Below are 24,807 nucleotides of genomic sequence, written 5' to 3'. Positions count from 1 at the left end.
TTCTTAACTGCCACCAGTTCACATAATGTTTACATTATTAATAGATTTAGATCAGTAAAACATAAACACAAAACTATCAATGTCTAATGAGATTTGATCCTTTCTTTTCAGTGAACTGCTATAATACCAAATAAAGGTTGCAGTCCAATTTTGTTCAATCATCATTTAGTACAACATATTCAATGAGTGTGTGTGTCACTTGCTGTGAAATGAGTTATGTCGTTGATTCGCAATGACCCATCTATAAGCCATATAAGATATTAAAATAACTTTTGTTCCCATTGAGCAATTGCAATACGATTTTATTTTCTTAGACCAACTGCTAAAACAATGAGTGTGATTGTTCATACCACCTGCATTATTTGTTTAATATGTATTCATTAAAACTAATTTTCCATTCTTACAGAGGTTACAAACGAAGCCCCTTTTGCCTATGAAAATGTGAGCAAAGATAGTGGGCATACCAACGTGGTACGCTATGTTCCTTCTAAGAAACACGAGGAATGCATTCTGTCAGCCACAGGAAATGATGACACCACTGATGGATATGAAATTCCATCTACTCGTAAAGATGGAGGCGCTCAAGCAAAACAAGAAAGCAACAAATGCGAAAACATGGAAGATGTCCAAGTGTACCAAAACAATGCTGATGATGAATTTTTTCTTAGGAAACCGATGGCAATTTCCAGGTTTCCGTTGTTCATGAGAAGTTCTACTGCTAAAGAAATGATATCGGCTACCTTTAAGGTGATGATAAATACATAACTCAAAAATCATTCAAAAAGAGTAGAGGTGAAAATACTGTTAAACAATTGTCGACTGGTTGGGCACATATTCAAGCTTAATATGTTTCATTTTTAGGACATCGATTAAAAAATGTCTTGTGTCATGTTAGAGGGTAACAAGGGAGTAAAGGAAAGCTACATAGGCATGATGATATCATGCAATCACATTGAGTCTGGAGTAACTTAAATGGTCGTTGATTGCCTATAGGATATTATTAAAATAGGGCGTCTATGAGAAATTTAACCTAGAAAATATCATTACGAAAATAACAATCGCCCTGTCCATAAGGATCGGTTTGTTTAGCGTGGACTTGGCGAGACAGTATCGGTTACAAGATAATTGCCAGTATTTAGAAACAAACTATCACCATACGTTCATATCAAAACAACATGGTGTCGTCCGTGGGTTAAATACTATACTGAATAAGTAATTGTTGTCTTACAGGTTTTGCGAAAGGTTTAACATATTAGAGACATTATAAAATAATCAGCTCTTCAGTACCTTTTTTACAAACCCAGTTTCTGCAATAGTTGCACAACATTAACCATTGAATTAACCCTGCAAATACGAACTCATTTACTCAGCTAACTAAAGGATAAAAATATGCCCATTGTTGAAATGTCTTTCTCCTATATATATGCAAGAAAAAATATCATTGAAAGAGCAAAACTGGACTACTATGTACATTGTGTTAACTGCATGAACACACAGCGATTATTTGAGAGATACAACGGCTAAATGTTAATAGACTAACCGAAGATGTGTATGTTCTCATCAAGCAGGAGATGAAAAACACACACATGAAATATGACAAAACAGATACAGATACCATTACCGGCTAGAACCAAAAAACACTCGATACAAAGACTAAATACGTGTACTCGTTTAAGCTGTTTTGACATATGTTGTTAGGAACACAAAATGCCATGCGGAAATTGACATTCTTTATGGCATTGTCATTTTCCACAATGATCTTGTCATTTTATACAAGAGATAATAAATATCACATAAACTTAATATTTTATTTTCACTACCTTTTAATTATGAGGCAACATTTATTGTTAAGTAATTACTGTAAAATTTTGTTTTTTGTGTGTGTTTATGTTCAGATTTTGGAAGAAGTAATTCCCAGCACAAATGTCAGCTCATTCTCTGGGGCATCCCATGAAAATTTGCACAAGAACAGATTTGGAGATATTGTACCACGTGAGTACCTCGACGAGGAAGAACGAATTAATGAAAACTGCATATTACAAGATAATAACCAAACACATGTATAAATATACATTCAAATAACTATAAACCCTTGCATAATTTTCATATTCTTAATACGAAATCTCATTTTAATCTGTCATACGTCTCATGAAAGATTTAAATTGATGCCAATGAATATGACAACATGTATCCGTTTGACAGCTGATGAACGTAGGAATTAAGTTCAAACCGTCAACAGTTGACAACAAACTTAGTAAAGCGGAACAGTAAACATAGCTAACATGGCGAAAACTGGATTGTCAGACACAACTTAAATTGTTGAGAATAGCCTATCACTTCTCTATGTAGTCCATTTAATGTCATATTACAACTTCTCCTCACAGTGGACAACCATCGACCTTTGCTGAAATCCATGAGTCTCACTCAGGGAGGAAACGATTACATTAACGCTTCTGTCGTGAATGTGAGTATTAACATAGTTTGGCTAGTTCGGTAGTCAAACCAGTGAAATCATGATAAAATGTCCTGTACACTACCCAGCTGAGCTATACGAGACATGATTGCCATCGCTATATAGAGAATGCTTCACTGTGATCGCAACCACGTGTATCCACTTGGATATATTTAAATAACATTGAATAGAGCACCTTATTCTGTTAAAGGCGGAACAATTCCTCTGAAATATTACTCTTTGGCGACATTTTAAATAAATACAATAAGTAACAGAGTTAGGCTGTCGACCAACTTGAAGTTTCTGTTTCCTTTCTTTTTGTTTGCTTTGAGATGTTATCTGGAGAAAATCAGAGCGCTATAATTTCATTGTTAAAATAATTTTTGTGTGTATTTCTTTGTCTACAGATTCCTGGATTGAATCAAACTGTGATTATGACACAGGCACCGTTGTCGAATACTATTGAAGACTTTTGGCGACTCGTGTTTGACTATCAATGTCAGACTATTATTATGTTGAATGATTCAGACTCAGGAAATCATGTAATCCATTAAATTAGGCTATATCATACTATTCTTATAAGTTTTAACATTCCTCGCTTCGAATTTGCGCAGAAAACTGATATTACTAGTCTCTTATGGTTGTTTTTTTCTTTTCATTACGTTACTAACATTGGAACAGTTCTTTCGTAAGTTTACCTTTACTTTCGAACCCAAATAAAATATGTCATAATTGCTGTAGTCATACTGATATCAATAAATGAAGGATTCTGATCTACATGGCACATCTGCTTGTTGAAATCTGTCAACAGTATGTTTTTAATTGTATCACAACACAGGATGCAATAAAATATTGGCCAGATGTAAACGACGTCGAGATCGGAACAATGACAATATCCACGTGCCTCATTGAGAAAAAACAGCTTTTTACAATCCATCAGTGTCTTGTTGCCCACCGATCGTATCGGGTAAAACCCTAATTTGCTTATAAATTTTTTGTTTTTACTTACTTTATCATTGTTATTATTATTTTAAAGGGTAATAAGGCATTCAACACTAACTTCCAATCGAAGGGAAACCTTGTGAAGAGCGATACTGTTCCATGCATTTTCGTTTTGCTTTCAGGAATCTATCAAGGTTAATCGCTTTATTCTAAACAACTGGCCAAAGAGTGGTGATAGCCTAACACCCCTTATAAATTTCATCGCAGCTACAGGATTTGGAAGTCGTGGTGCAACATTAATTCATTGCAGGTAAGTTCTTAATCCGGTATTGAAGTTGCAACACTTAAACATGGGAATCACACTATAACTGCTTCCGGAGAGAACAAATATAACAAAATAGATAATAATTGTAAAATTAAAATGACAAAGTAAAACCGTCAACTGTGATATAATATTGTTACATCTTCAATTTTTCCAGTATCAACTAATGTTCTCATTGATAGTATCTAATTCGTTATTTGGGGGATTTTGTTTTGTAGAAATGGCGCATCCAGAAGTGGAATTTATGTGACTGTTTGCTCTGAGATCAACAGGATGAAGACGCGACAAACGATACAAGTGTTTGACACTGTTAAACATATTAAAGTGTGCAACCCCAATGCGATTATCACAAAGGTATGTCGTAGAATGAATACAACAATATTATGATAATACAGTAAATATTAGCTGTAGCTTTGTTGGTACTTGTGTATAAAATTATAGCAAACTATCATCACCTTGTAAACTCCCGCCTCTACCCAAGCTGTTAAAAAAGGGAATCTTTGCAAAAATCAAACAAGAAACGAATGGCATTGTAGTGTTATACATTATTTTACCATTCAGTCGTCTTTCAGTCGTACTCTCTGGCATAGACATACACCATCGCACTGTGGTACATCACAATAACACCAGTGTTTTTATGAAAAGAAATCTGTTTATGTTATAGTTTGTTAAATATAATATTAAAAGTTATATTGATTTATGTGGAGGGAATTGTTCAAAATAAATTTTAGAAAACCTAATATTCTTTGTACATTCACTTTGGAATTTCTTGAGAATATCAACTTTACTTATTCCAAGTTTTGGCGCTTACTGATACTAATTGTCTCCGACTTCGTTTTTCAAGACTTAGTGTGGACTTTGTGCTGAAGGTTATGTCAAACAATGATGTAAATAAAAGCTACTGTAATACGAACAAAAATCAGTTTCTTATAGATAATTGATGCGGATCATAAGTGTACAGTTGTCTTTACGTTATATGTAACTAAAGCATTATATATCAGAAGAAGTAAAATAAACAAGTAATATTGATAAATACAACAGCTGGTATAACAACATTATGATAGCTACCAGTAAATGTAATGCATACATTCCACTAAAAATGTGCTTGGAAAATTAAATTGAAATTACCTGACAGCCAACATGTGAAGGCTCCAATACAAATGCGTACAAATTATGTTCACTGTTGTTGTGGCATTACACTTTCACGTAACTATATCCTTATTTTTCTTGTGCTGACAGGTTTTACTCAGTTACTTTTAATCAATCCTCTCAATTTTCCATACTTTTTACTCATATCTTCCAGTTTAATATTTCTGGTAATTTCATCTTTGGCCTTTACCAAATATTTGCAAAGGTTTCCCAACAAACCCCATATATATATATTTATATTAACATGTTCCCCAACTAGTTTATGGTTGTTGGTTAAATGTAATTATATGAATTAACAAAACGTTGGGTAAACCCATTAGCCAACTGCAATTGAGAAAGTATTAATTTTTAAAACGTTCTTCCCAACTTTTAATAATAACAGTAACTGCCTTGCGTCAATGCAAAGTTCGTAATTTCTTCTTTCCCCATTAAATCAACAGTTTCCGAGATCACTGTATTACAAAATTGGTCATTGATGGTGACAGCTTGGAACATGTATAGTCGTTACTATGTAGTTATCCCTGTTGTTCTAATTTTGTTTTGCATTTCAAACGTTTCATTTTATTAAGACTCCTGGTATTTAATACTGTATTTTCTTTTTTCAGGAGGATTACATGATGTGTCATCAACTTCTCAACTGCTACCTAACAGAAATGCATGATTATGACGTGATTGTGTAATCTTAAGCTGATCAGGAACCCTCATAACATTGTATTTATTATTACTAGCCAATTATTAAAATCCTAGGTCTCCGAGAAACACTTCAGTAACAATCATTACTCTTGTTTTTACGTCAAATATATGATCAGTTTCTACTCATCATTTTATAACATTATAGATATTAATCTTAAATATGCCTGTACTTTGCATTAGTTATATGTTTTTATAATACTGAAGATTGTCTAAACAAATAGTTGCTGCATTCATTGATGGCATTTTACATGACAATTTCATATGCTGTTATTGTTGCAGAGGAACTTAACGGCCATATAGCTTCATAAACTAAATACAGGATATCCGGTTATACTTCTCTTGGCAGCTTCTTTCAATTTATCTTTTTTTACAAAGTAAAAACAGTTAAAGTATTTCCAACGCCAATCTCACCTTAACAACCAACTATGACTTTGGGTAGATCTGCTGTGTGTCAACTAAGTTCCAATATCACATTTTATTATATCGCAATGCATTTAATGCATTTTAATATCTTTTCATTTAGTTTTTCTTTTCATTTTATATCTGAAATATCTAGCTAAATTCATTCGGTTTTCTGTATTAATATTGTGTGATTTCAACAAATATTCACGAACTTTCGACAATTATATTACATTAATCCAAATTCTCTTTAAATATTTTGTTTACACATATCCGCGCGTTTCATTATCTTGTAACACTTAAAATAGAGAAAGGAAGATTACATAATCATTACATTGGTCGTCTTACATGGTTGTACGGTATTTCCATTGTCTTAAGCTTGGAAATGTTGTGCATACCATTACATTTATGCGAAGATAGCTATTATATATATTAGTTTGCCATGTATGAATATTCAAAGTAACGGAAAAGTAATGAATTTCAAAGCACTTTGCAAAATATATATTAGTTTGCCATGTATGAATGCACTAAGTAACCGAACAGTTAATGAATTTCAAAGCACTTTGCAAACTTTGATAAGCCTACATTCGAATATGATTACGCTATTTGAAACAAGAATATATTATGATGAGCAACAAGAAGCTAAGGAGGTATGATAAACTTCACTAAACACTTTACTTTCTTTGATCGACATTGTGTACCAGTGTTATTTCACATGCCTCAACTGGTTGTATATATATAATAGCGTGATGTATCAATATGAAATAATCAAGGACTGTGTATTTATGTCATGATATATAACAAGACAATATTACATCGCTCAACTTGTTATTGCTCCAAATAATGTGGAAATTTAATCGTGTATTAATTGTTATACACTAGGGAAGCCAGTGATGATATTATTAATTACAAATCAGAGCTGCGGAAAATAATTTTGTCCCTTGTAGTTTCTGCTCATTATCATTCAGCCTATGTAGAATATCCTGCTAGGATCGAAACGTCAGCGCCCACTAACTTTTACGACAGTTATTTTGTCAGACGACATGTCTGAATAGGACAATGTGACTTAGTTGTCATTTCAATGTAACTATTACTTAGAACTAGTTCAAGCACTTCCTACTTTATTGCTTACGTATGGAACACGATTAAGCTACTAACAAGAAATGAACATCATACCTTCTCAAGGGAACCAGTCTTTCCATGCAATGTTCTATTGCTGTAACATGAATATATATATTACGATCTGTGCGGTTTGATATGATATATAACATTGCTAATAGCAACATAAAATAATGAATAATTACTGCAACATACGACAAAAGTAATCATTTGTCTTATTCACTGTCACTGTTAATTTAGGGAGTTATTTAACACTGTACATAGAAGCTACAAATTCTGAAAATTACTTTTTTTATGGGAAGAGTATCGTCCAAATAAAATATAAAGGGATGTGAATCAACACACGCTTGAATACAGCACGGCTCAAATTGGGAACAAAGTATCAGCTTTTCTTTGCATGAAACTAATTGGATGATCTCAGTAGTGCATCTAGTTAGATCAAATATGGTTCTGTCAAAGATGAGAGCCGCTCCATGGTCTACGATAGGTCACATTTGGAAATAAGGCAAATTGAGCATCCTTATCTACACAATATTTAAATCAACTAATTAGTGTACCATTATTGAAGATTTCTCCTTAGTATTCATTTGTGGACATTAACAACTATTTCGAATTACAACACATGTGAAACCACAGTGAACGGTAAGCATATTACATCTTAAGAATAACACCTGTATTCATCTCTAGTTTTCCGCAAGTGTCGCTTAAGTCTGTTTCTCTTCTCCTTCGTGTATCTTAATGTCGAGTTGATCTATGAAATGTTAACCAGATGTTTTGTTTCCTAGAAAAGAGAAGGGTGTGATGTAACATCTTGCAACCCGTGGTTAATGACAGTAACATATTAACAGATATCGGGAACTGAAACTTTGTTCCTATTTTTGAAACACATGGTATACGTTAAACATTATTAGTACTACTAATCTTGAAGAGACAACGGGAAAAAAAAAGACTGACATTCATAGTGTTTGCAAAATGTATATGCATTTGCTCGATACGTCCGTGTGATAGAAAGTGGATGACTGTGGAGTTCAATAAAACAAACATTTACCGTGTATCTCTACACCAACAAACTTTGGTATCAGAAATCTATTTGAATGTATATAAGAATGAGGCTGCAAGAGGCACTTGACCAGAGGTATGAGTGGTTATGGGATATTTGTTGATAACTATTGTATATCAATAAACTATTGGTCTAATTCTTCCCGACTGAATTTATAGCATTTATCCTGAACGTTTTCCCCAAAGAACAATGAAGGCGGGGATGGTCATGCACCACACCCCTGCCCCTTCCCGTGCGTACACCGTTTTCGTTTTTGAAATATTTTTCTTGCAGTTTACGACCGATAATGAACAATTTTTAAGCAAATTCGTGCATTATTTGTCATCGTTTAAATATTCCGACCCAGAAGGCTTTCATAGATATCGTTTATCAATGTCACTGTCTCGAAAATGTAAGGATCATAGACATAGAGATACAAAGATCTTCGAGATGCGTTTTCCCAGTTTTACAAAACCCTTCAAAATACTGGAGACGTTTTCTTATCGTTGAGTCATATGATCGTTGGGAAGGGGATAAAACTTGTATTTGTGTCGAATGTGATTTAACGAAAACCACCGGCAACCGTTAACACAATTCCGTGGCATTTTGCTTGTAATTTAAGTTAACAAAATTTGACAAGAAATAGGCTTTTATGATCTTTTGACAGTACTCAATGGCTACCTACAGTACTTGGTAAGTTCTTTCCAAACAGGGCAATATTTACATATACTCCAATTACTCAATGATTGTTCTATGAAACTTCCTATCTAGTGACGTTGCAATTTGTATTGTAAGGACATCATTAAAGCTTTACATACATTGTCGTGGTCGAGAGCCTACAATTATGTTTTGTTATATTTTGTGAGCATAATATTGCAGTTATCGTGAAAGGCATTGCTTGAAGTAATGATAAAAAAAACCCACATGCAAAAACTAATGAACTTAGCTAGGCCTGCCTCAAGAAATCCTCATAGCGTATTAGTTAAACATCAATAACAAATATGGGTGGAGGAACTAGGAGCATATGGGGAACGAACGTGCCCTTCCAGTTTTATGAAAACTGTTTTAAGATATTTAGAGAGCTACATAATGAATTGTGGAATGAATATTCTGTTCAAGTACAGATAAATGCAGCACTCCAGAAAATGAGTAAGTAGTGCAACTATATCAGTCTTATATGATAACTGATTACTAATTGTGATCTTGACTTGATTGCTTTACACACACATACACCCACGCACACACATACATCACTAGAAAAAGCCTTCAAGGGAAAATACATCCGTCTACATAAGCTTCCAGAACAGTAAAACAATAACAATTAAAAACTAGTTGAAATTACACATTTAGAAGCAGAATATGAGAATGCATTGTGGTTTTGATGTGTAATTTGTTCTGAATTTGACATAGTTTGCAACATAAAAGTGGAAAATTTTACTTGTTGAAAGTTATACAGTCAACAAAAATAAAATGATATATGAAATATTGGAAATGGCAAAAGCTAAAATTAATACAAACAGCAATGAAACTATAATCTATAAGGTTATACATATATGTATGTTTATTGTGTACACCGATTTTGTTTATTTAAATATATTTCTTGCAGTTAACGACCTTTAATTAACAATTCATTAGCAAATTCGTGCATTATTTGTGATTTTTTAAATAAGCCGACCCAGAAGGCTTTCATAGATATCGTTTATCAATGTCACTTTCGCGAAAATGTAACGATCACGGACAAAGGGATACCAGAATCATCGAGATGTGTTTTACCAGTTTTACAAAACTCTTTCAAAATACTGGAGACGTTTTCTGCTCGTTTTATCATATGGTTATTTGGGAAGCGGATGAAACTTATCTTTTTCTGTGATTTAACGACAACCACCGGCAACCATAAACACAAATCCTTGGCTTTTCTTGTAATTTAAGTTAACAACATTTGACAAGAAATAGGCTTTTATGTTCTGTTGACAGTACTTTATGGCTACCTACATTACCTGGAAAGTATTTCCAAACAGGGCAATATTTACATGTATATATACTCTAATTACTCAATGGCTGTTCTATGAAACTTCCTATACAGTGACGTTGCACTGTGGAATGTAAGGACATCATTAAGCTTTGCATACATTGTCGTGGTCGAGAGCCTAGAAATATGGTCGTGTGTTGTAATATTTTGTGAGCATAATATTGTAGTAACCGTGAAAGGTATGGCTTGAGGTAATGATAAAAAATACCCGATACGCCAAAGCTAATGAACTTATCTAGGCCTTCCTCAAAAAATTCTCATAGCATAGTAGTTAAAACAACACTAAAGCAGTAACAGACAGAGGTGGAGAAACTAGGAGCGCATGGGGGGAACGGACGTGCCCTTCCACTTTTATGAAAACCGTTTTAAAAAAATTACCGTTTTGTACCGTCAGTTTATCTCAATTATGTGGTAATTTTGTATCGTGATACAATGTTTGTTGTCAGTGAAATGGTGTCCTTTCTACTTTACCGTACACTGCCGATTCACACACAACACAAAAAAACTTTGCAAATGAAATGCACTAACTTGTTGTAAAATTTACACGAAGACGTGCCGGGAAAGATAGCAGAAGGCCATTAACGTGCATACCCATTGTACTGAAAGCTTTTTGAACCATTGTTTATATGAAAGTGACTGGCTTCTTGCAGAGGTGAGTAATCTGCCTAATGTGTGTGGTTCAGTCACCGGCCGGAGGTGATTTTCAAACTTTGGATAGGCCTGGACAGTGTTGGCCGAATTGCTTGATATAAGTTGTTCGGCGCAGTTTATGAATGTTCACATGTGAAACATTCGTATTCTTTTCATGAGAAATTGGGATACAATATGTATAGTATGCTCATATATGCACACTCATCCAGATTTGAGTTTCAAATTTGACTTTTAGTATTACAGCTCTAATACGACTAAATGAAATGTAAATATTTATGTCAATTCACCTCATATGTCTATAAAGAATTGTTCTCACAGTGATTTCATTTCATGTCCGCCATAAGAAACTGATTAACCAGTTTCAATAGTGAACCTGTAAACTTGAAGCTTACACTTGTAAATGTTGTTACTTTTAAGTGTCAATTGTGTTTTACATCGAAATAATATTTTCTACAATTCTTTGATTTTCACCCTCTGTTTTTCAAATGTCTGAAGTCAAATAGTAATTTAAGAAATAATTTAAGATAAATAATAACTAGCAGTTGATACAATTCATCAGAAATGTTTTGTTTAGTGTTGATAACATCTATAGATAGTCACATGTACACAACATAGTTTTAATGAGATTTATGATTGCCTATAATATATAATATCTATTAATTTTACCTCTCAGGTTTAGCAATTGTATCGTATGAAGAAAAGATGACTAACAAAGTCCAGGTCATTGCTGTGATTACCTTTCTGCTGTGGCAAACACTCCTAAGTTATGGACAAAATGGTAATGTTGTACTTTTTGCCCCGCAAAACCCCAAAATTTTGATATGTTATAAAGTTAGTCGTAATATATACTTAATGCACTTAAGAGTAAAAACAATAAGATCTACCTTTGCAGTATCAAAACGTTAAGCTTACTGCAGATTATTTGGATCCTTTCAGGACTTTTCAATAAGCTAAATTGATATTGATGTGATTGCTCTGATGTAATGTTTGCGCATTGGGTAATGTTTTGTTGTTGCATGTTTTGTTTATGCAAAAATCATGTTGCAGTATGTAAGTTATTTAATTTACAACCCAATTCCCCTCTTATTCGTAAAGAAAACTCAGGACTATTTATCCAATTCCCCTTCCCATTTCCTCTTTCTATGGTAGCTATGATCTCATGAATGTGCTCTAAGCAGGAAAGAAAAGGTACAACTTTCATCAGTATCCTTCTGTAAGTTGTGATGTTTTACAGAAATGCAATCCATGAGATCATACAATAACGGTGGGATGTACACAATAACCTGGAAATTCAACATCCTGTTTCACAGTTTTTATATCTTCATGGGACAGATAGCTCACTGTACTGTTTTTCTACTGTACATTTACTGTGCATTTACAAGAGACGCTCACCATTCAACTATCATGCGTTGTACATTGTTCACCTTTATAAGTATTTTTGGACTTTGAACAATCTATAGAGGTAATCATAAAAATACTTATTTTATGATTTAAATTAGTTTTGTCTTATGTATGCTTAGTGGAATAACTTTGATAAATGTTGATCATATTTCCCTTATCTTTAACATGCAATGTATACACTATTACATTTAAATCATGGCCATTGTCTTCAACATTTATACAAGTTTATGCTTTGTACAGACTACAACAGAATGCTAACTTAAAATGCCTGTCTAAATCAAGGTTACAGTCATATTGGTAAAGCTTCGAGACTTGGTATTAACTGGTACCGACAATGCTACGTATTCTTTCTTCCCTTTTGGTAAGATAAGAAAGAAAAGCAAAGAAAAGCTATATATATATATATATATGTGTATATATATGTATATATATATATATATATATATATATATTTATATATATATATATATATATATGTATATATATATATGTATATATATATATGTATATGTATATATATACATACATATATACATACATATATATATATATATATATATATATATATATATATATATATACATATATATATACATATATATATATATATATATATATAGAGAGAGAGAGAGAGAGAGGTGGAGAGAGAGGGAGAGAGAGGGGGGGGGGGAGGTGGAGAGAGAGAGAGGTGGAGAGAGAGAACTTTATTGAAATTGGTACGGGTCAAAGTTTATTTGTGGTCAACAGAGGTCGTAATTTTGTAAACCTTGAAAATACATGAGCTGCAAGAGTCATCGAAGCCTGCATGAATTTCAAAAACGGCACTTAGATCAACCTTGGTGCAGAGTACAGAGGTGGCAATGAATGACAAAGGTCTCATTAGTACGGTTAAAACACCATTTTCGGTAAACAAAGGGCAGTGTCCGAACACCTTGTTAAGCAAATAACTGCAAAAGTCAAGTATAAATGAGTTTTATACTTGGTAAGTTAAGCCACCTTAGTGAGTACTATGAACTTGCTGAGCATGGAGAATATCAAAGGTTATTTGATGTCACACGAGATTCAACTCTGTGAAACCTTGTAAAGTTGATAAAGGCTGGAGCTATTGAATTACTTTAATATTTGATATTTAGTACCACATTAGCGAGTACCAGAATATTTTTGCTTCTTGTAAGGTCAAATGTCATTTGAGATTATTGGAAGTCTGAAAACCTTGGAATACACAAACGTCTAAAGTACATCATGAATGAACATGTTAGTTGATATGTAAGTCTAACTATTACAATCTGAACCTCGCAAATAAATTGATTTGAGGAAAGTTTAACATTTTAAACTCTTGTATGCAGAGTTACTATTAAAGGTTTTCGAATTTAAAATGAGGCAAGGCATCACTACTCCGATTTGCTTAGTGTTTTGTAAGTTAGGCTGGTTTCCTGATGCGGTATTGCAATAAATGTTAACCATCTTTTCTTCTCGTTCCCTTTTTCTTTCATTATGGTTGGAATCAGAGCAAAGCTGTGTTGATGCCATTATATTTCCTGATATATGTCTTTCTCTCTGTGTCCCTGATATATTTTTCGTTTATTTTCAATAATTTCCAACAAAGCTGAGAAATATTCTAGTACATTTGATTGTCTGTTGTAATGCATTTGTATCAATGTATTAGAGAGGATGATATACTGTAAAAGAGCGCCTAGATCTTTTTTTTTTCTTTCAAGAAGCTTAATGTATTATTTCCTTTCAATGACAGTTTTTCATGTTATCTCTCAATACAACCAGTTAAGATGACTTTCCTTGGTGTACATCCATTTGAGTCTGAAAATAGTAACACACACTATCAGTGTCATCTTAGCGAATCCGATAATATTGCAGCGACTGCCCAAGTAGGGTCTTTCAGGGCTGTTTGGACAAGGGATGATGCTAATGAAAATGTAGATCCACCAGCTTCATTCTGGAATGATGCTCATAAGCATTGGAGGGTAACATTGAACAATAATGGGAATAATGATGCCTTTGGGGTGTTTGGATGTGAAGCTGCGTTAGATGGAAGGATCACTACATCGATCTCAGGGATATTTATTAGATCAGATGGTAAGTTACTCACAGCTGAAGTTATAGGCCTGTCATACATTATATAATAAGATAATACTAATATTGTATTATCACAAGTGGGATGATAATTATATTTGGACTAGATTACTGAAGCAGCGTGTTTAGAATAAGTATGAGCTTATCACATTACAAGTGTCATGTATATTGCATATGCATATTTACAAATGTATTTCCTGACAAGAACATGATATTGGCGAACAATGTTCTAGCTGGGGGCAAAAGTGGTTGAAGCATTAACATCAAATAAATATTGTATTTAGCATAGTGTAAGTAAGAGCAGGCATTGGTATTGTTAATTATAATCTGGAAGATTGTCGCACTGTCCCTACAACATGTCTTTAATTGCAATGCAGTAATGTGACTGAGGATAATTAATGTGTAAATGTCAACTTCAGTATGTACGAATACGACGTTTGCTAGACAAATCCAAATACATTTTTAAAAGCTTCATGCTCCTACGCACACATTTGCAGGACTATGACATCAGCATTATGTTGGACCCTTTAATAAGATTCCATGCTTGACATTAGATTCCTTTGTGGAGTCAAATTGTTAATATCCAGGTGAGACAAATGCTAGCATATATATCCAGTTCATTTTGTATCATAATATACAAAGTTTTACTGAATATTTCTACTGTAGATTTAATATTATTGAGTCATTAATGATGAATTGTAATATAATTACTACTGATAATCAAACTTATTCTTAATGGTATTTTCGTCAACAGTTTGTTTAATGTTCGATCTAGTATTTAATACATATAGATTTTACACTAGCCAATATAAATCATGGTTTGTTACAACATCCTTAATTTCAGCTGATATTGTACCCAGTGATGAGTTGGTCTCAGTAACGGTCAATGCTGGTGATACAGGTGTAAGCATTGGTATGAAGAGCACCGGATCAAAGAATGTTGCAGACTTCAGATGGTCGAAGGATAATGTAAGAAACAATGATATTAATGGACAGGATACTTGGGTAATCAGTGGACAAGTTGAGGTAGATGATGCTGGTGTCTATGAGTGTCACATCATCGGAGAGAGGAGTGGAGCAAAGCAAGGTCTAAAACTGTTGATAGTTAGAGGTTTGTAATGGTGTATCCTAGTTACTTGATACTTTTGGAATGTTTACTCACAGTGTTTATCCTCACTTCATCGCTATTCTAAGAAAGCATAGCATAGAAACGCATATTGAAAACTAATTACACACACTGTCAAACCATAAAAGGCTGAAAAGTAGGTGCGCTCAAGGATGAATCCCAAATGGCAGTACTTGGGGTAGAGTATGCAAAATTATCAATGCTCGAGTGAACCTGAAGAATGATTCTATTAGCAGACTAATTTTAATTAAAATAAGGTATCTGAAAATATCAATATATTGCAAGTTTTATTCACCAATTTAAAATATTGTGGGGAATTTCTTTTATCTAAGATGGATTACTTTACCTCCGATTTTGAATGATGTTTAAACGAAGATCCTTCACCAAAGTTGAATTGGTACACTCGATAAATATGTGACAGGTGAAAGCTGCAGTTACAGAAATCACTTCTGATTTATATGGACTAATTGGTATAAGTTACATTTCTTTATGAATATCACATAGATCTTTTTTTTCATCTATAGTATTTCTAAATCAATTTTCTTTCCTCAATATAGTTGTTTTCTGCTAAATAACCATCACAATCTAACAAGAAGCGATTTTCTCGAGTTTTTAAATTTCAAAACAAGTTTGAGAGCAAGGACAGCGTGCTTGAGAAACTTGTGCATTACTTAAAGGAGAAGTAAAACCTTGCCTTTCTGCATAGAGAATACTGTTTTGGAGTACGATCTTTTCGACAGAAGCAACACGAATGCTTGAAAACATTTCTTTCAACCTTAAAATTCGATTTGATTGTCATCCAAGGCATTTGCCATTTTGTTTGAATTCCGACAATTCCTGCCCGATTCGTGACGTTAGCGAGCCACATATGCATTATTACATTGAATCCATCTAAGCCAAACATTTCCTTTATGCGCCGTTCACGATAACTAAGGCAATGTGTGGTCAAATTATTCTTCCCCAAACGCTTTCCGGGCTCGGAAAGATTTGAAAAAAAGAGAAAATGGATGCATTTGGACTTGACTGCAATCAAATCGAGCCTGAATACACAGTAAAGGAGCTGAGACAACGAGACCTAGGCCTTGCTAAACATATTACATCTGTGGCAGAAACTGGCAATTACTATGATTCTAGTACTGCCAACACTAGTAACAGTTCTGCGACGGAGGGGAAAGCCTGGTGCTTCTGTTCTGTGGAAACCTTTTCCCGTTAGGAATAACTTAGTATCGTTTTAAATTCCCTGCTCCTTCCTCCCCACACAACCAATACTTGGAACTCCGGCATTTGCACCAAGTTCCAAAAAAACTCCGAGAGCATGTGTACCGTTCATATGCAGAGAGGGGAATTGTTTAACTTACGGTGTGGTTCGCCGACGTTATTCTTCATGCGCCTTCGTTACATAATTGCCGCCAACACAGTAGGTGCGAAACAATAATTAGAAAATTCGTGGAAACTCGGGGAAAGGTAGTTTCGACTAGTTATTTCACAGAGGGTGTAATAATATTAAATAGTCTATACTATGTGGTCACTGGAAAATCCCAGGGTTTAGTTCTCCTTTACAAAAGAGGATATGATGAAAATGTGAAGGCGCAACCGTTTTTTAAAAAAGAGATAAGCGCATGCATTTTCGATTGTGTTTTTCCGAATGTTTCACTGTGGTATGTTAGATACCACACCTGTATCAGCCTGGCACATTGAGACTAGATCAGAGATCATCTGAAAGAAAAAAAATATTAGCTGTACAGTAAAATTAATATAGGGAAATATACCATAGTACATTGTAATCCAAATGTGAAGTGCATTTGTTAAAGTTCTTGGTTAAGTTTATCAGTAACGAAACTTGAATTTGATGAGTGATGAAGGTTCAGTTCATTTAAATGTTACTATGGTAACATAACCTACTATTATGATGCATTTATACTCATAACTTTCATCTTTGCATGATCTTTTCATAACACCAGCTTGTCCAGCTCATCGATGGGGCCTAAATGCTTGTGATGGTATATGTGATCACTGCTATAACGGAGGCATTTGTGATGAAAACAGTGGAAAATGCATTTGTGCCCCTGGATTCAAAAGAACAAATTGTGAATTGGGTAACTACTTTCTCCATTTCTTACTGATGGGAAATATATATCTGTATATCTTCACGACAGAGATGGCTTCTGCATAATGTGACTTTCGAATCATAAATATAAATACCATTTATTTAAGCTCACTGGTAATCTACTTCACATTTCATAAAAAAAAGATGTTGCTAAAGAGAACCAAGCAATTTTTCAAGTCTACTGTTTGAAAAGCTTTATACCTTGTATCTTGCATGTACAGGTATGCTGTTGGTGATTTCAAACCATTACCTACCATATCAACAGATTAAAGGTTATTTTTAAGGCCTTATTTGTACACCAATGTGTTCAGAAATTTAAAAACCCTAGTGTATACCATTGGAAACATGAATTGTGTGATTTGAGAAGCTTCCCTTAAAATAACTATCTGAAACAAATATAGCCTTTTGAGCTACTGCATGCTGTTTGTGTTTAATCTAGTAAATTGCCCCCCCCCCCATCCAGATTATATACCTGTATAGGAATAATAATTACAGGATATTTTCAGGTCGTTGTTATATACCTAGAGTATCAAGAATGGTTTATGCAAATCCTATATGCAGTACACAGAATCTTATTATGGGTATCATTTCAAGATCAATCATGTTTGTAAATTTATCTCACTATTGCAATATCTCAATATCAACCCTTGGTTTTACCGGAGGCTGTTAATGATTCTGAGGTAAGTGTCAGGAAAATCAGCATGACTCAATCAAGTTTCCTTGAATTGTAATTTTTATAGAAAATCAATTGGGTTTAGTCATTAATAGCCAACTTATTTGTGATAAGGCATATAAGGGTTGTCTGGATCATCATATATGGATATTGTCAGTGAAATACATGAAAGGGTGTATGCACCCTATTTCGTTATTTTTAAATCCCTAACTTGTTGATATCACCGATGTCAATTTTACGAGCCTCAGTATATGAAATTGTTGAATACAGTTGAGACATCAAATACTTATGACAATAAACCTTTGCCCTTGTTGTTTCTGTTCTTATGCTTTTAAGCAATGTAGTGTTCTGCCCCTGACTAAAAATATACGGTTTCTGTGTTGACTGGTAATTAATGAACTTGCATGCCCGTTTGGAATCAATACTGGGTCGAAGATGCTTTTCACGTGATTAGGGCGGCATTTAAATAATCTATATTTTCCTGTTAGGTTGTGGAGGTAACAGATATGGAGACACGTGTGAGAAGAAATGTTCCAGAATTGACGATCCTGAAAAATGCAGTAAATACCTCTTTTGCCTAGCCCATCCATATGGATGTAGCTGTAACACAGGATGGAAGGGGTTGGACTGTCTTACCGGTAGAGCATTACTTTAATATTTCAACATCTGTTCCTACTCCATTATGTTTTTTCAAAGATTTTATCATTCCTAACTTATAGTACTAATTAGGGATGTATGGGTTCTGGATATTTAAATTCTGGTCGGATACTGGCTTTGTCAGATTCAGCCAAAAGATCCATTTATGGGATTTTGGAAATTGACATAATCCAATATAAGGTAAAAGAGTGATGGTGTGGGTTGGGGCTGGGTGTAGAGGTGGTAGTGATGTTTTGGAAAATTCTACATACTCGTCCCTATCTATTCATGCAATTCAGTAAGTGAAATTGAGCAAAGTGATCTTCTTTTGAATGACTTTGTACAATGAATAACTATTACTACAACCCTACTACTCATTGGGCTACAATGTAAAACTACACACATATAGTCTGATTTAAATTAGATAGATTGATTATCGTCCATTTTTATATATTCATGTTCATTTTAAAGGCATACAGTAAGAATACAATGAAAGTTCTGAAATTGTTTAATAAAATTGAAATCAAATATGTAAACAATTAGGTCAAACTTCCGTCCTGTGCATTTTATAACACAAGAGTTTAGCTTTTAGATGGAAAAATAACGGTTATATATGTTGAACTCCCCAAAGTATCACCAAACTATACCCCTAAAACTAAAACTAACATTAGAGAATGAGAAAAAACTTAAGGGGTGGTCAGTGTGTTACATTTTTCCAGGAATTGAATTTAGGGGCAAGGGATGGAATTTTGGTACTAGGGACGAAATTTCAAACACCAGGTTCATATGTCATTTTAGCAAGGGATTGTCAGGTCACCACCCCAGACTTCTGCTGAAACTTGACCGAATGGTCCCATTATACACATAATGTAGTCGCATATGCTTTTAGCTCTGTGTTAGCTAAAATAGTCCAGATGGTACATCCCCAGGAGCTGTTGCACATATATCACTGATAAAGGTTTCATTGTCATTCTTCCCCATTTGGATACTACTTATAATTACCAATGCGATGAGCTACAAAGAACTATTTTGTTGGTTTATTCTTTGCCAAACATTTAGAATATCATGTCAAACCAGCAACAACTATCTCAGTTTTGAAGCTGAATTCATCTAAACTTCAAATTTTCACTTCAAGAAATACTTTTCAAACTTTTGAGACACTTGGTAATACAGTACTTCAAACCAACAACTCGGTATTTTCTAGCAATAGTGGTATTACCAAGATCAACGAGGGCTAAATGAATTCACTAATGATGAAAAATGATCCCTCCATCAGAAGGTCAAAACACGGGCCCTATGGGGAGAACTGAGATATAAAACGTTGACCAAAGGAAGATCCAGGCCGGTTTCTTATGAATGCACAATTAAAAAGATGCAACTCGATCTCCATAAGGTGTATGTTAAGTAAAGATTCTGTATATTGAATGTTCACACAGTGTAAAGTATGGTGTGAGCTTTGTGACCTATCTGCAAACGTTTCCAGCAGTTCCCCTCTTATTTGGATCAGAATAATTACATGAGAATAATGACATTCTAACCTGTAATAACATCACCCAAAATTTAGCGCCAAACTATATGCGTATTCTTACATATGACGACCTGATGATTGGCCCAAAACTCCCATTTGCTTTAAATACGTTACAAAAATTTGTTTGTGTGATTTTGTTCTCTGAATTTGAGAGATATAAGTTAAGGAAGACTTGGTACAACTTTTTCCAGAGGAATGATATGCACCAATGATTGGATCATTAATGTCAGATTGAACATGTCACATTTCATATTTCTTCTGTTAATAGGTAACCATGTGGCCATGCAGTTAAAATATACCCCTAAAAAAACAGATTTTGTAATATCTCCAAAATGTCAACTTTTTAACTTTACTCCAGATAGGCAGTTTTCAAAATATATATAAAGTAGCTGCAAATAGACTAAAATGCAACATATTGTATAATCCTTATTCTGTACTCCCTTCTCATTTTGTCAACAGGATTTTCCTTTGTTACAAAGTACAATATTATTATCTATTTTGCATAGCCTACTAAGGTAGCCGCTTGCATTGTTGGAGATTTCATTAAGCTGTGTCTAAACTAAGATCAGAATTTCCCCAAATATGGTAGAGGAACCGTCTACTTTGTTTTGCCATTGAATGATTTGGTTCAATCATGTTAACTGAGCTGTAGCGTGTTTGATATTCCAATTGGTCAGATGGGACTTTTTAAGGGACAGATTAAAGGCATTGAAGACTCGCCCCAAACCGCGTGTCGCGCTCTGCAAAAGTTAACTTTCCGTTGCTTGCAAATTACGTTTTCTTCTTGTTGCTACAAAATGGAGACAGTAATGAAAAAGTGATACCTTGTTATCTTTTATCTAGACCTGAGATGTCCACGCTACTATGTACCCTATGTTGTGAGAATTGACCGTAGCTGTAGGTGTTGACTGTACACTAGTGTCTAATTACCAACGGTAGCAAGCTGTGTGTGTATTTTCTGGGATCGATGGTGGTGTGTAACACTTCTGTTGAACCTCATTCGAAACTATGTCAGATAACCGGCATGAGACTTTTCTTTGTGCACGAGTATTCACACCATTAAGGGTTACCCAATGATGAATATTAACAAAATGAAGGGGCAGCAGCTCACCTACCACTAGCCACCTCCGCCTCTTCTCCTCATCTCATAGGATGTAACCCTGAGATGTTGTGCAATTTCTATTTGTAGTTAATATGCAAAGATTCAAGAAGTTAGTGGATTTATCTCCATCTATAACAACATTGAAAACACGTTTCTATTGCAATTGCAACATGCAACATTTTTTTTTACATCTTTTGATCTCTTCATTTTGGTGTACATGCATCATTTTATTGTATCAATGTATGTATCTTGTTTGTGACAGTTTAGTTAACACTTGTTCAAATGTGTGTCACATTCCGTCCCTCGCACATTCGGAGGTTTTGTCTATGACCCGTTGATGTTATGACAATAATTAATGAATATTAACTTAAGCAAAAAGGTAGTGAGGTCATAATTTGACAAAAAGCAGTTCAGTTGGAGTTTAGCGTAGGCTGTAACAGCTACCTAACATTCACCCTCTTCAATACAAGCTAGGTTTGCAGGCAGATACTTTGAGAGATACAAGAGCTCACAAGGGGAATATAGACTGGAAGTTGGAAGGATGCATGTGAGTGGTTTTCTCTGCTATGTAGGGAATTGTTAGTAAAAGTGCTTTGAACTGTGACATGAAAGTAGTTAATAGAGTTAACAAATTCCCATCAGTTTCAACTTAATTTATCTAAGCAAGTTATTTACTTTGCCATCAGCATGTGATTCAGGAACCTATGGAGCCAGCTGCCTACAGACATGTCACTGTCAGTCTGGTCAGTGTGACAGGTATACAGGAGTCTGCACAGGATCACCAGCAGGCTGTAGTAGTGGATGGACAGGGACTAATTGTCAGGGTTAGTAGTGTTACTTGATGGATATTGATCCAACATAACATTTGATACATCATTAGTAAAACAATACTTGCTCTGATATCAGACCTACTCAACCGCGGTAAGTTGCAGCTTCATTTACATAGCAAAACAGGTAAATCCTTTGTACAATGAGGATGTGTTGCAGGATCCCATGGAACAGCTTTCTACAGAGCTGTCAATGACCAATCTCTTCAGTGTGATAATATACAGGAGAATCAGTTTGTATGAAACGTGCAGGGAGTAAGTATCTGATCAAATATCTTAAATCCTGAACCTTATAAAAAGTACTGTGTTGTTAAAAATAAAACGGTTAAAGCCCCTCCTTCCTCCCTGTATGGTGAAAGGAAAAATATAGTGACCAACATCAACATTTAGACTTCTTTTGCCACTGTCAGTTTTCTGTTACTCTTAGACTTGGACATGACATATCGCTAAAATTGCATGACATTAAAAGTACATATTTGAACGGCAGATAAGACTAGTCAGGCTGCATGAATATTTATTACATTGTTCTTGAAAGTTGTCAACTGTCATCTTTTCATTTTATAAAAAAAAAACATATTACCCTTTTTGTACAATTCAGGTAACACAAACATGAATGCAACCAATTCTGGAGGGTTTATAACTTTTGACCAGTTTTCTCAGAGGAAAGATTATTGCCATCACATCATTAAACCTTAATTTCTCTCTTATGGAAATCAAACATGGTTGCTTCACCATTCATTAGTTAGATTGTCCGGTGAGGGGTGGGGGAGGTGGTGCATTTCCTTTTATCTCAAGGACTCATGTTGTTCCAACTAACTTTATTTGACGATACTACGTATGATGGAACATATAAAGCTGTTGTCAAGGTTGTACTTTCCATGTTCCATCATTTGTTTCTATAGGTTTTAATCTGATCGCTTGTGAGAGAGCACCATAATTGAAGGCCAAAATAAAGAAGAATATTATGAGGAAGATGAAGAAAAAAAAATAATAATGTAAAAAAAAAAACGCTTAGCATAACAAGTTTACACAAGGACCAAAGCATATTTAATATGAATGGGCTATAAAGGAAATGATTATTTGTATATACAGTATGTATAACCTATATACATATGAGGGTTTATATAGAGATGCATGTTGTAAAGATTGTTTGTTCTCCATGATGATTTACACAACTAACAATAACAGTGAAACAATTCTTCAACTTCAAATGCATTTTTAAATGATATATTTTAATTCCTGTATTATGGATCTACTTGCAATGAACAATGTCACTGCATAGGGAATAATACTTGCGATAAGATAACTGGAGAATATCCACACCATAATTGTGCTCCATGCTATGAAGTTCACATGGGACAAGTGAATTGTAAAGATATGGCTTGAGTCTGGACTGGAAATTGTATGTATAAATATACTTCAGATGGAAATTCAACATAAAATAATAACGTTGTTCTCAAAACAATTCCTTTTAGCTCTCAATATTTTTCTTAGAAATTAAAATTATGGAAACAACCAGGGTGTGGCATATTGTACTTAAGAAGAATAGTGAAAGCATGGAAATGTGTTTATTTCCCTTCAAGTGACACAGTGATCAAATCAATTTCCATGCAATTTATAGTAGTCTTCTTTAAGCTGTAGGGTTAAATTGTGAATCCACAGGAGGCTTGGTCAGAGCTAAAATGCCACTTTAAGTCATCAGAATGCCGTCTGTATCTTTAATTTGTAGTTAAACTTGTTACCTGGCGATAATTTTATATTAACTTGAGAAAAGAAGGAGATGATTAATCCTAATCAGTTAGCAATTGAGTATAGAATAGATTTCCCTTTTGTATCATTGTTATTACATCTAGCCATCATATACAAAGATATTACAATATCTAACAGTAAAGATGTAGAACATTTTGATTTACAGAATGCCTAGGGCCACACTTTGGAGAAGACTGTGAAAATGATTGTCATTGTTCAGAAAGTTACTGTAACCAAGTAACAGGAAGTTGCTCTGGAGGTTGCAATCCTGAATGGGTGGAACTATTTTCACCCAACTTATGTCAGACAGGTAAAAAACATTCTGTCATGATTGCATCAGGGGATTGTACCAGTGGTTAATATCAAATGACAATTAAAGAAAGCTTTGGAAAATTAATAGTCATGAAGTAAAATTGACATATTAACATGATTCATTGCTGTAGGTGGTGTGAGGAGTATGTGCCTTCTAAAGTTCTTGTTTGAGTGTGATTATTGTTATGATAAAGCTTACCCGCAATAAATGAGACCGAAACACAGACTGTTTCATTTAAATTGGGAAATGTGCGCAATGTTTCCTTCTTACAGCAGAGAACTGGGTTTTAAGAAATGCTTTTATCACTTGAACCTATAAATTATTCGCAGTAGCTGATTCAATTAAATATTTCTAATTCTGTTAGATGTAGATCAGTTAGTATCTTTGAGACTGCCTACATCAATGGATATATGATAAATCACTATTACCAGTAACATATAGAATTTTAATTACAGGAACATG

The 24,807-nt window shown here is 34.2% G+C and overlaps 2 protein-coding genes across 4 annotated transcripts in view; both read left to right on the top strand.

Annotated features, from left to right (window-relative positions):
* LOC139982769 (uncharacterized) overlaps positions 1-8,148 on the top strand; it is a 61,400-nt gene extending 53,252 nt beyond the window's left edge. For 2 of the 3 annotated variants that reach the window (XM_071995856.1, XM_071995853.1), the window contains exons 17-24: positions 407-747; positions 1,896-1,992; positions 2,385-2,464; positions 2,860-2,994; positions 3,291-3,419; positions 3,577-3,704; positions 3,935-4,070; positions 5,471-8,148. In XM_071995856.1, coding sequence (XP_071851957.1) covers positions 407-747; positions 1,896-1,992; positions 2,385-2,464; positions 2,860-2,994; positions 3,291-3,419; positions 3,577-3,704; positions 3,935-4,070; positions 5,471-5,545 — 1,121 coding nt within the window. In that variant the 3' untranslated portion in view covers positions 5,546-8,148. The remainder of the gene's footprint in view (positions 1-406; positions 748-1,895; positions 1,993-2,384; positions 2,465-2,859; positions 2,995-3,290; positions 3,420-3,576; positions 3,705-3,934; positions 4,071-5,470) is intronic. The other variant, XM_071995855.1, reaches the window with a different exon arrangement.
* Positions 1-24,807, top strand: part of LOC139982770 (angiopoietin-1 receptor-like) — a 47,654-nt gene that overhangs the window by 10,231 nt on the left and 12,616 nt on the right. The window contains exons 2-8 of the mRNA XM_071995857.1: positions 11,469-11,573; positions 13,970-14,287; positions 15,129-15,395; positions 17,372-17,506; positions 18,679-18,828; positions 22,143-22,280; positions 24,199-24,342. Of these exons, the coding sequence (XP_071851958.1) occupies positions 11,498-11,573; positions 13,970-14,287; positions 15,129-15,395; positions 17,372-17,506; positions 18,679-18,828; positions 22,143-22,280; positions 24,199-24,342 (1,228 nt within the window). The 5' untranslated portion in view covers positions 11,469-11,497. The remainder of the gene's footprint in view (positions 1-11,468; positions 11,574-13,969; positions 14,288-15,128; positions 15,396-17,371; positions 17,507-18,678; positions 18,829-22,142; positions 22,281-24,198; positions 24,343-24,807) is intronic.

The sequence above is a fragment of the Apostichopus japonicus genome, chromosome 16, assembly GCF_037975245.1.
Source record: "Apostichopus japonicus isolate 1M-3 chromosome 16, ASM3797524v1, whole genome shotgun sequence".
Classification (NCBI taxonomy): domain Eukaryota; kingdom Metazoa; phylum Echinodermata; class Holothuroidea; order Aspidochirotida; family Stichopodidae; genus Apostichopus; species Apostichopus japonicus.
The sequence above is the reverse complement of the archived record's forward strand: the minus strand, read 5'-3'. Positions and strand labels throughout refer to the sequence as shown.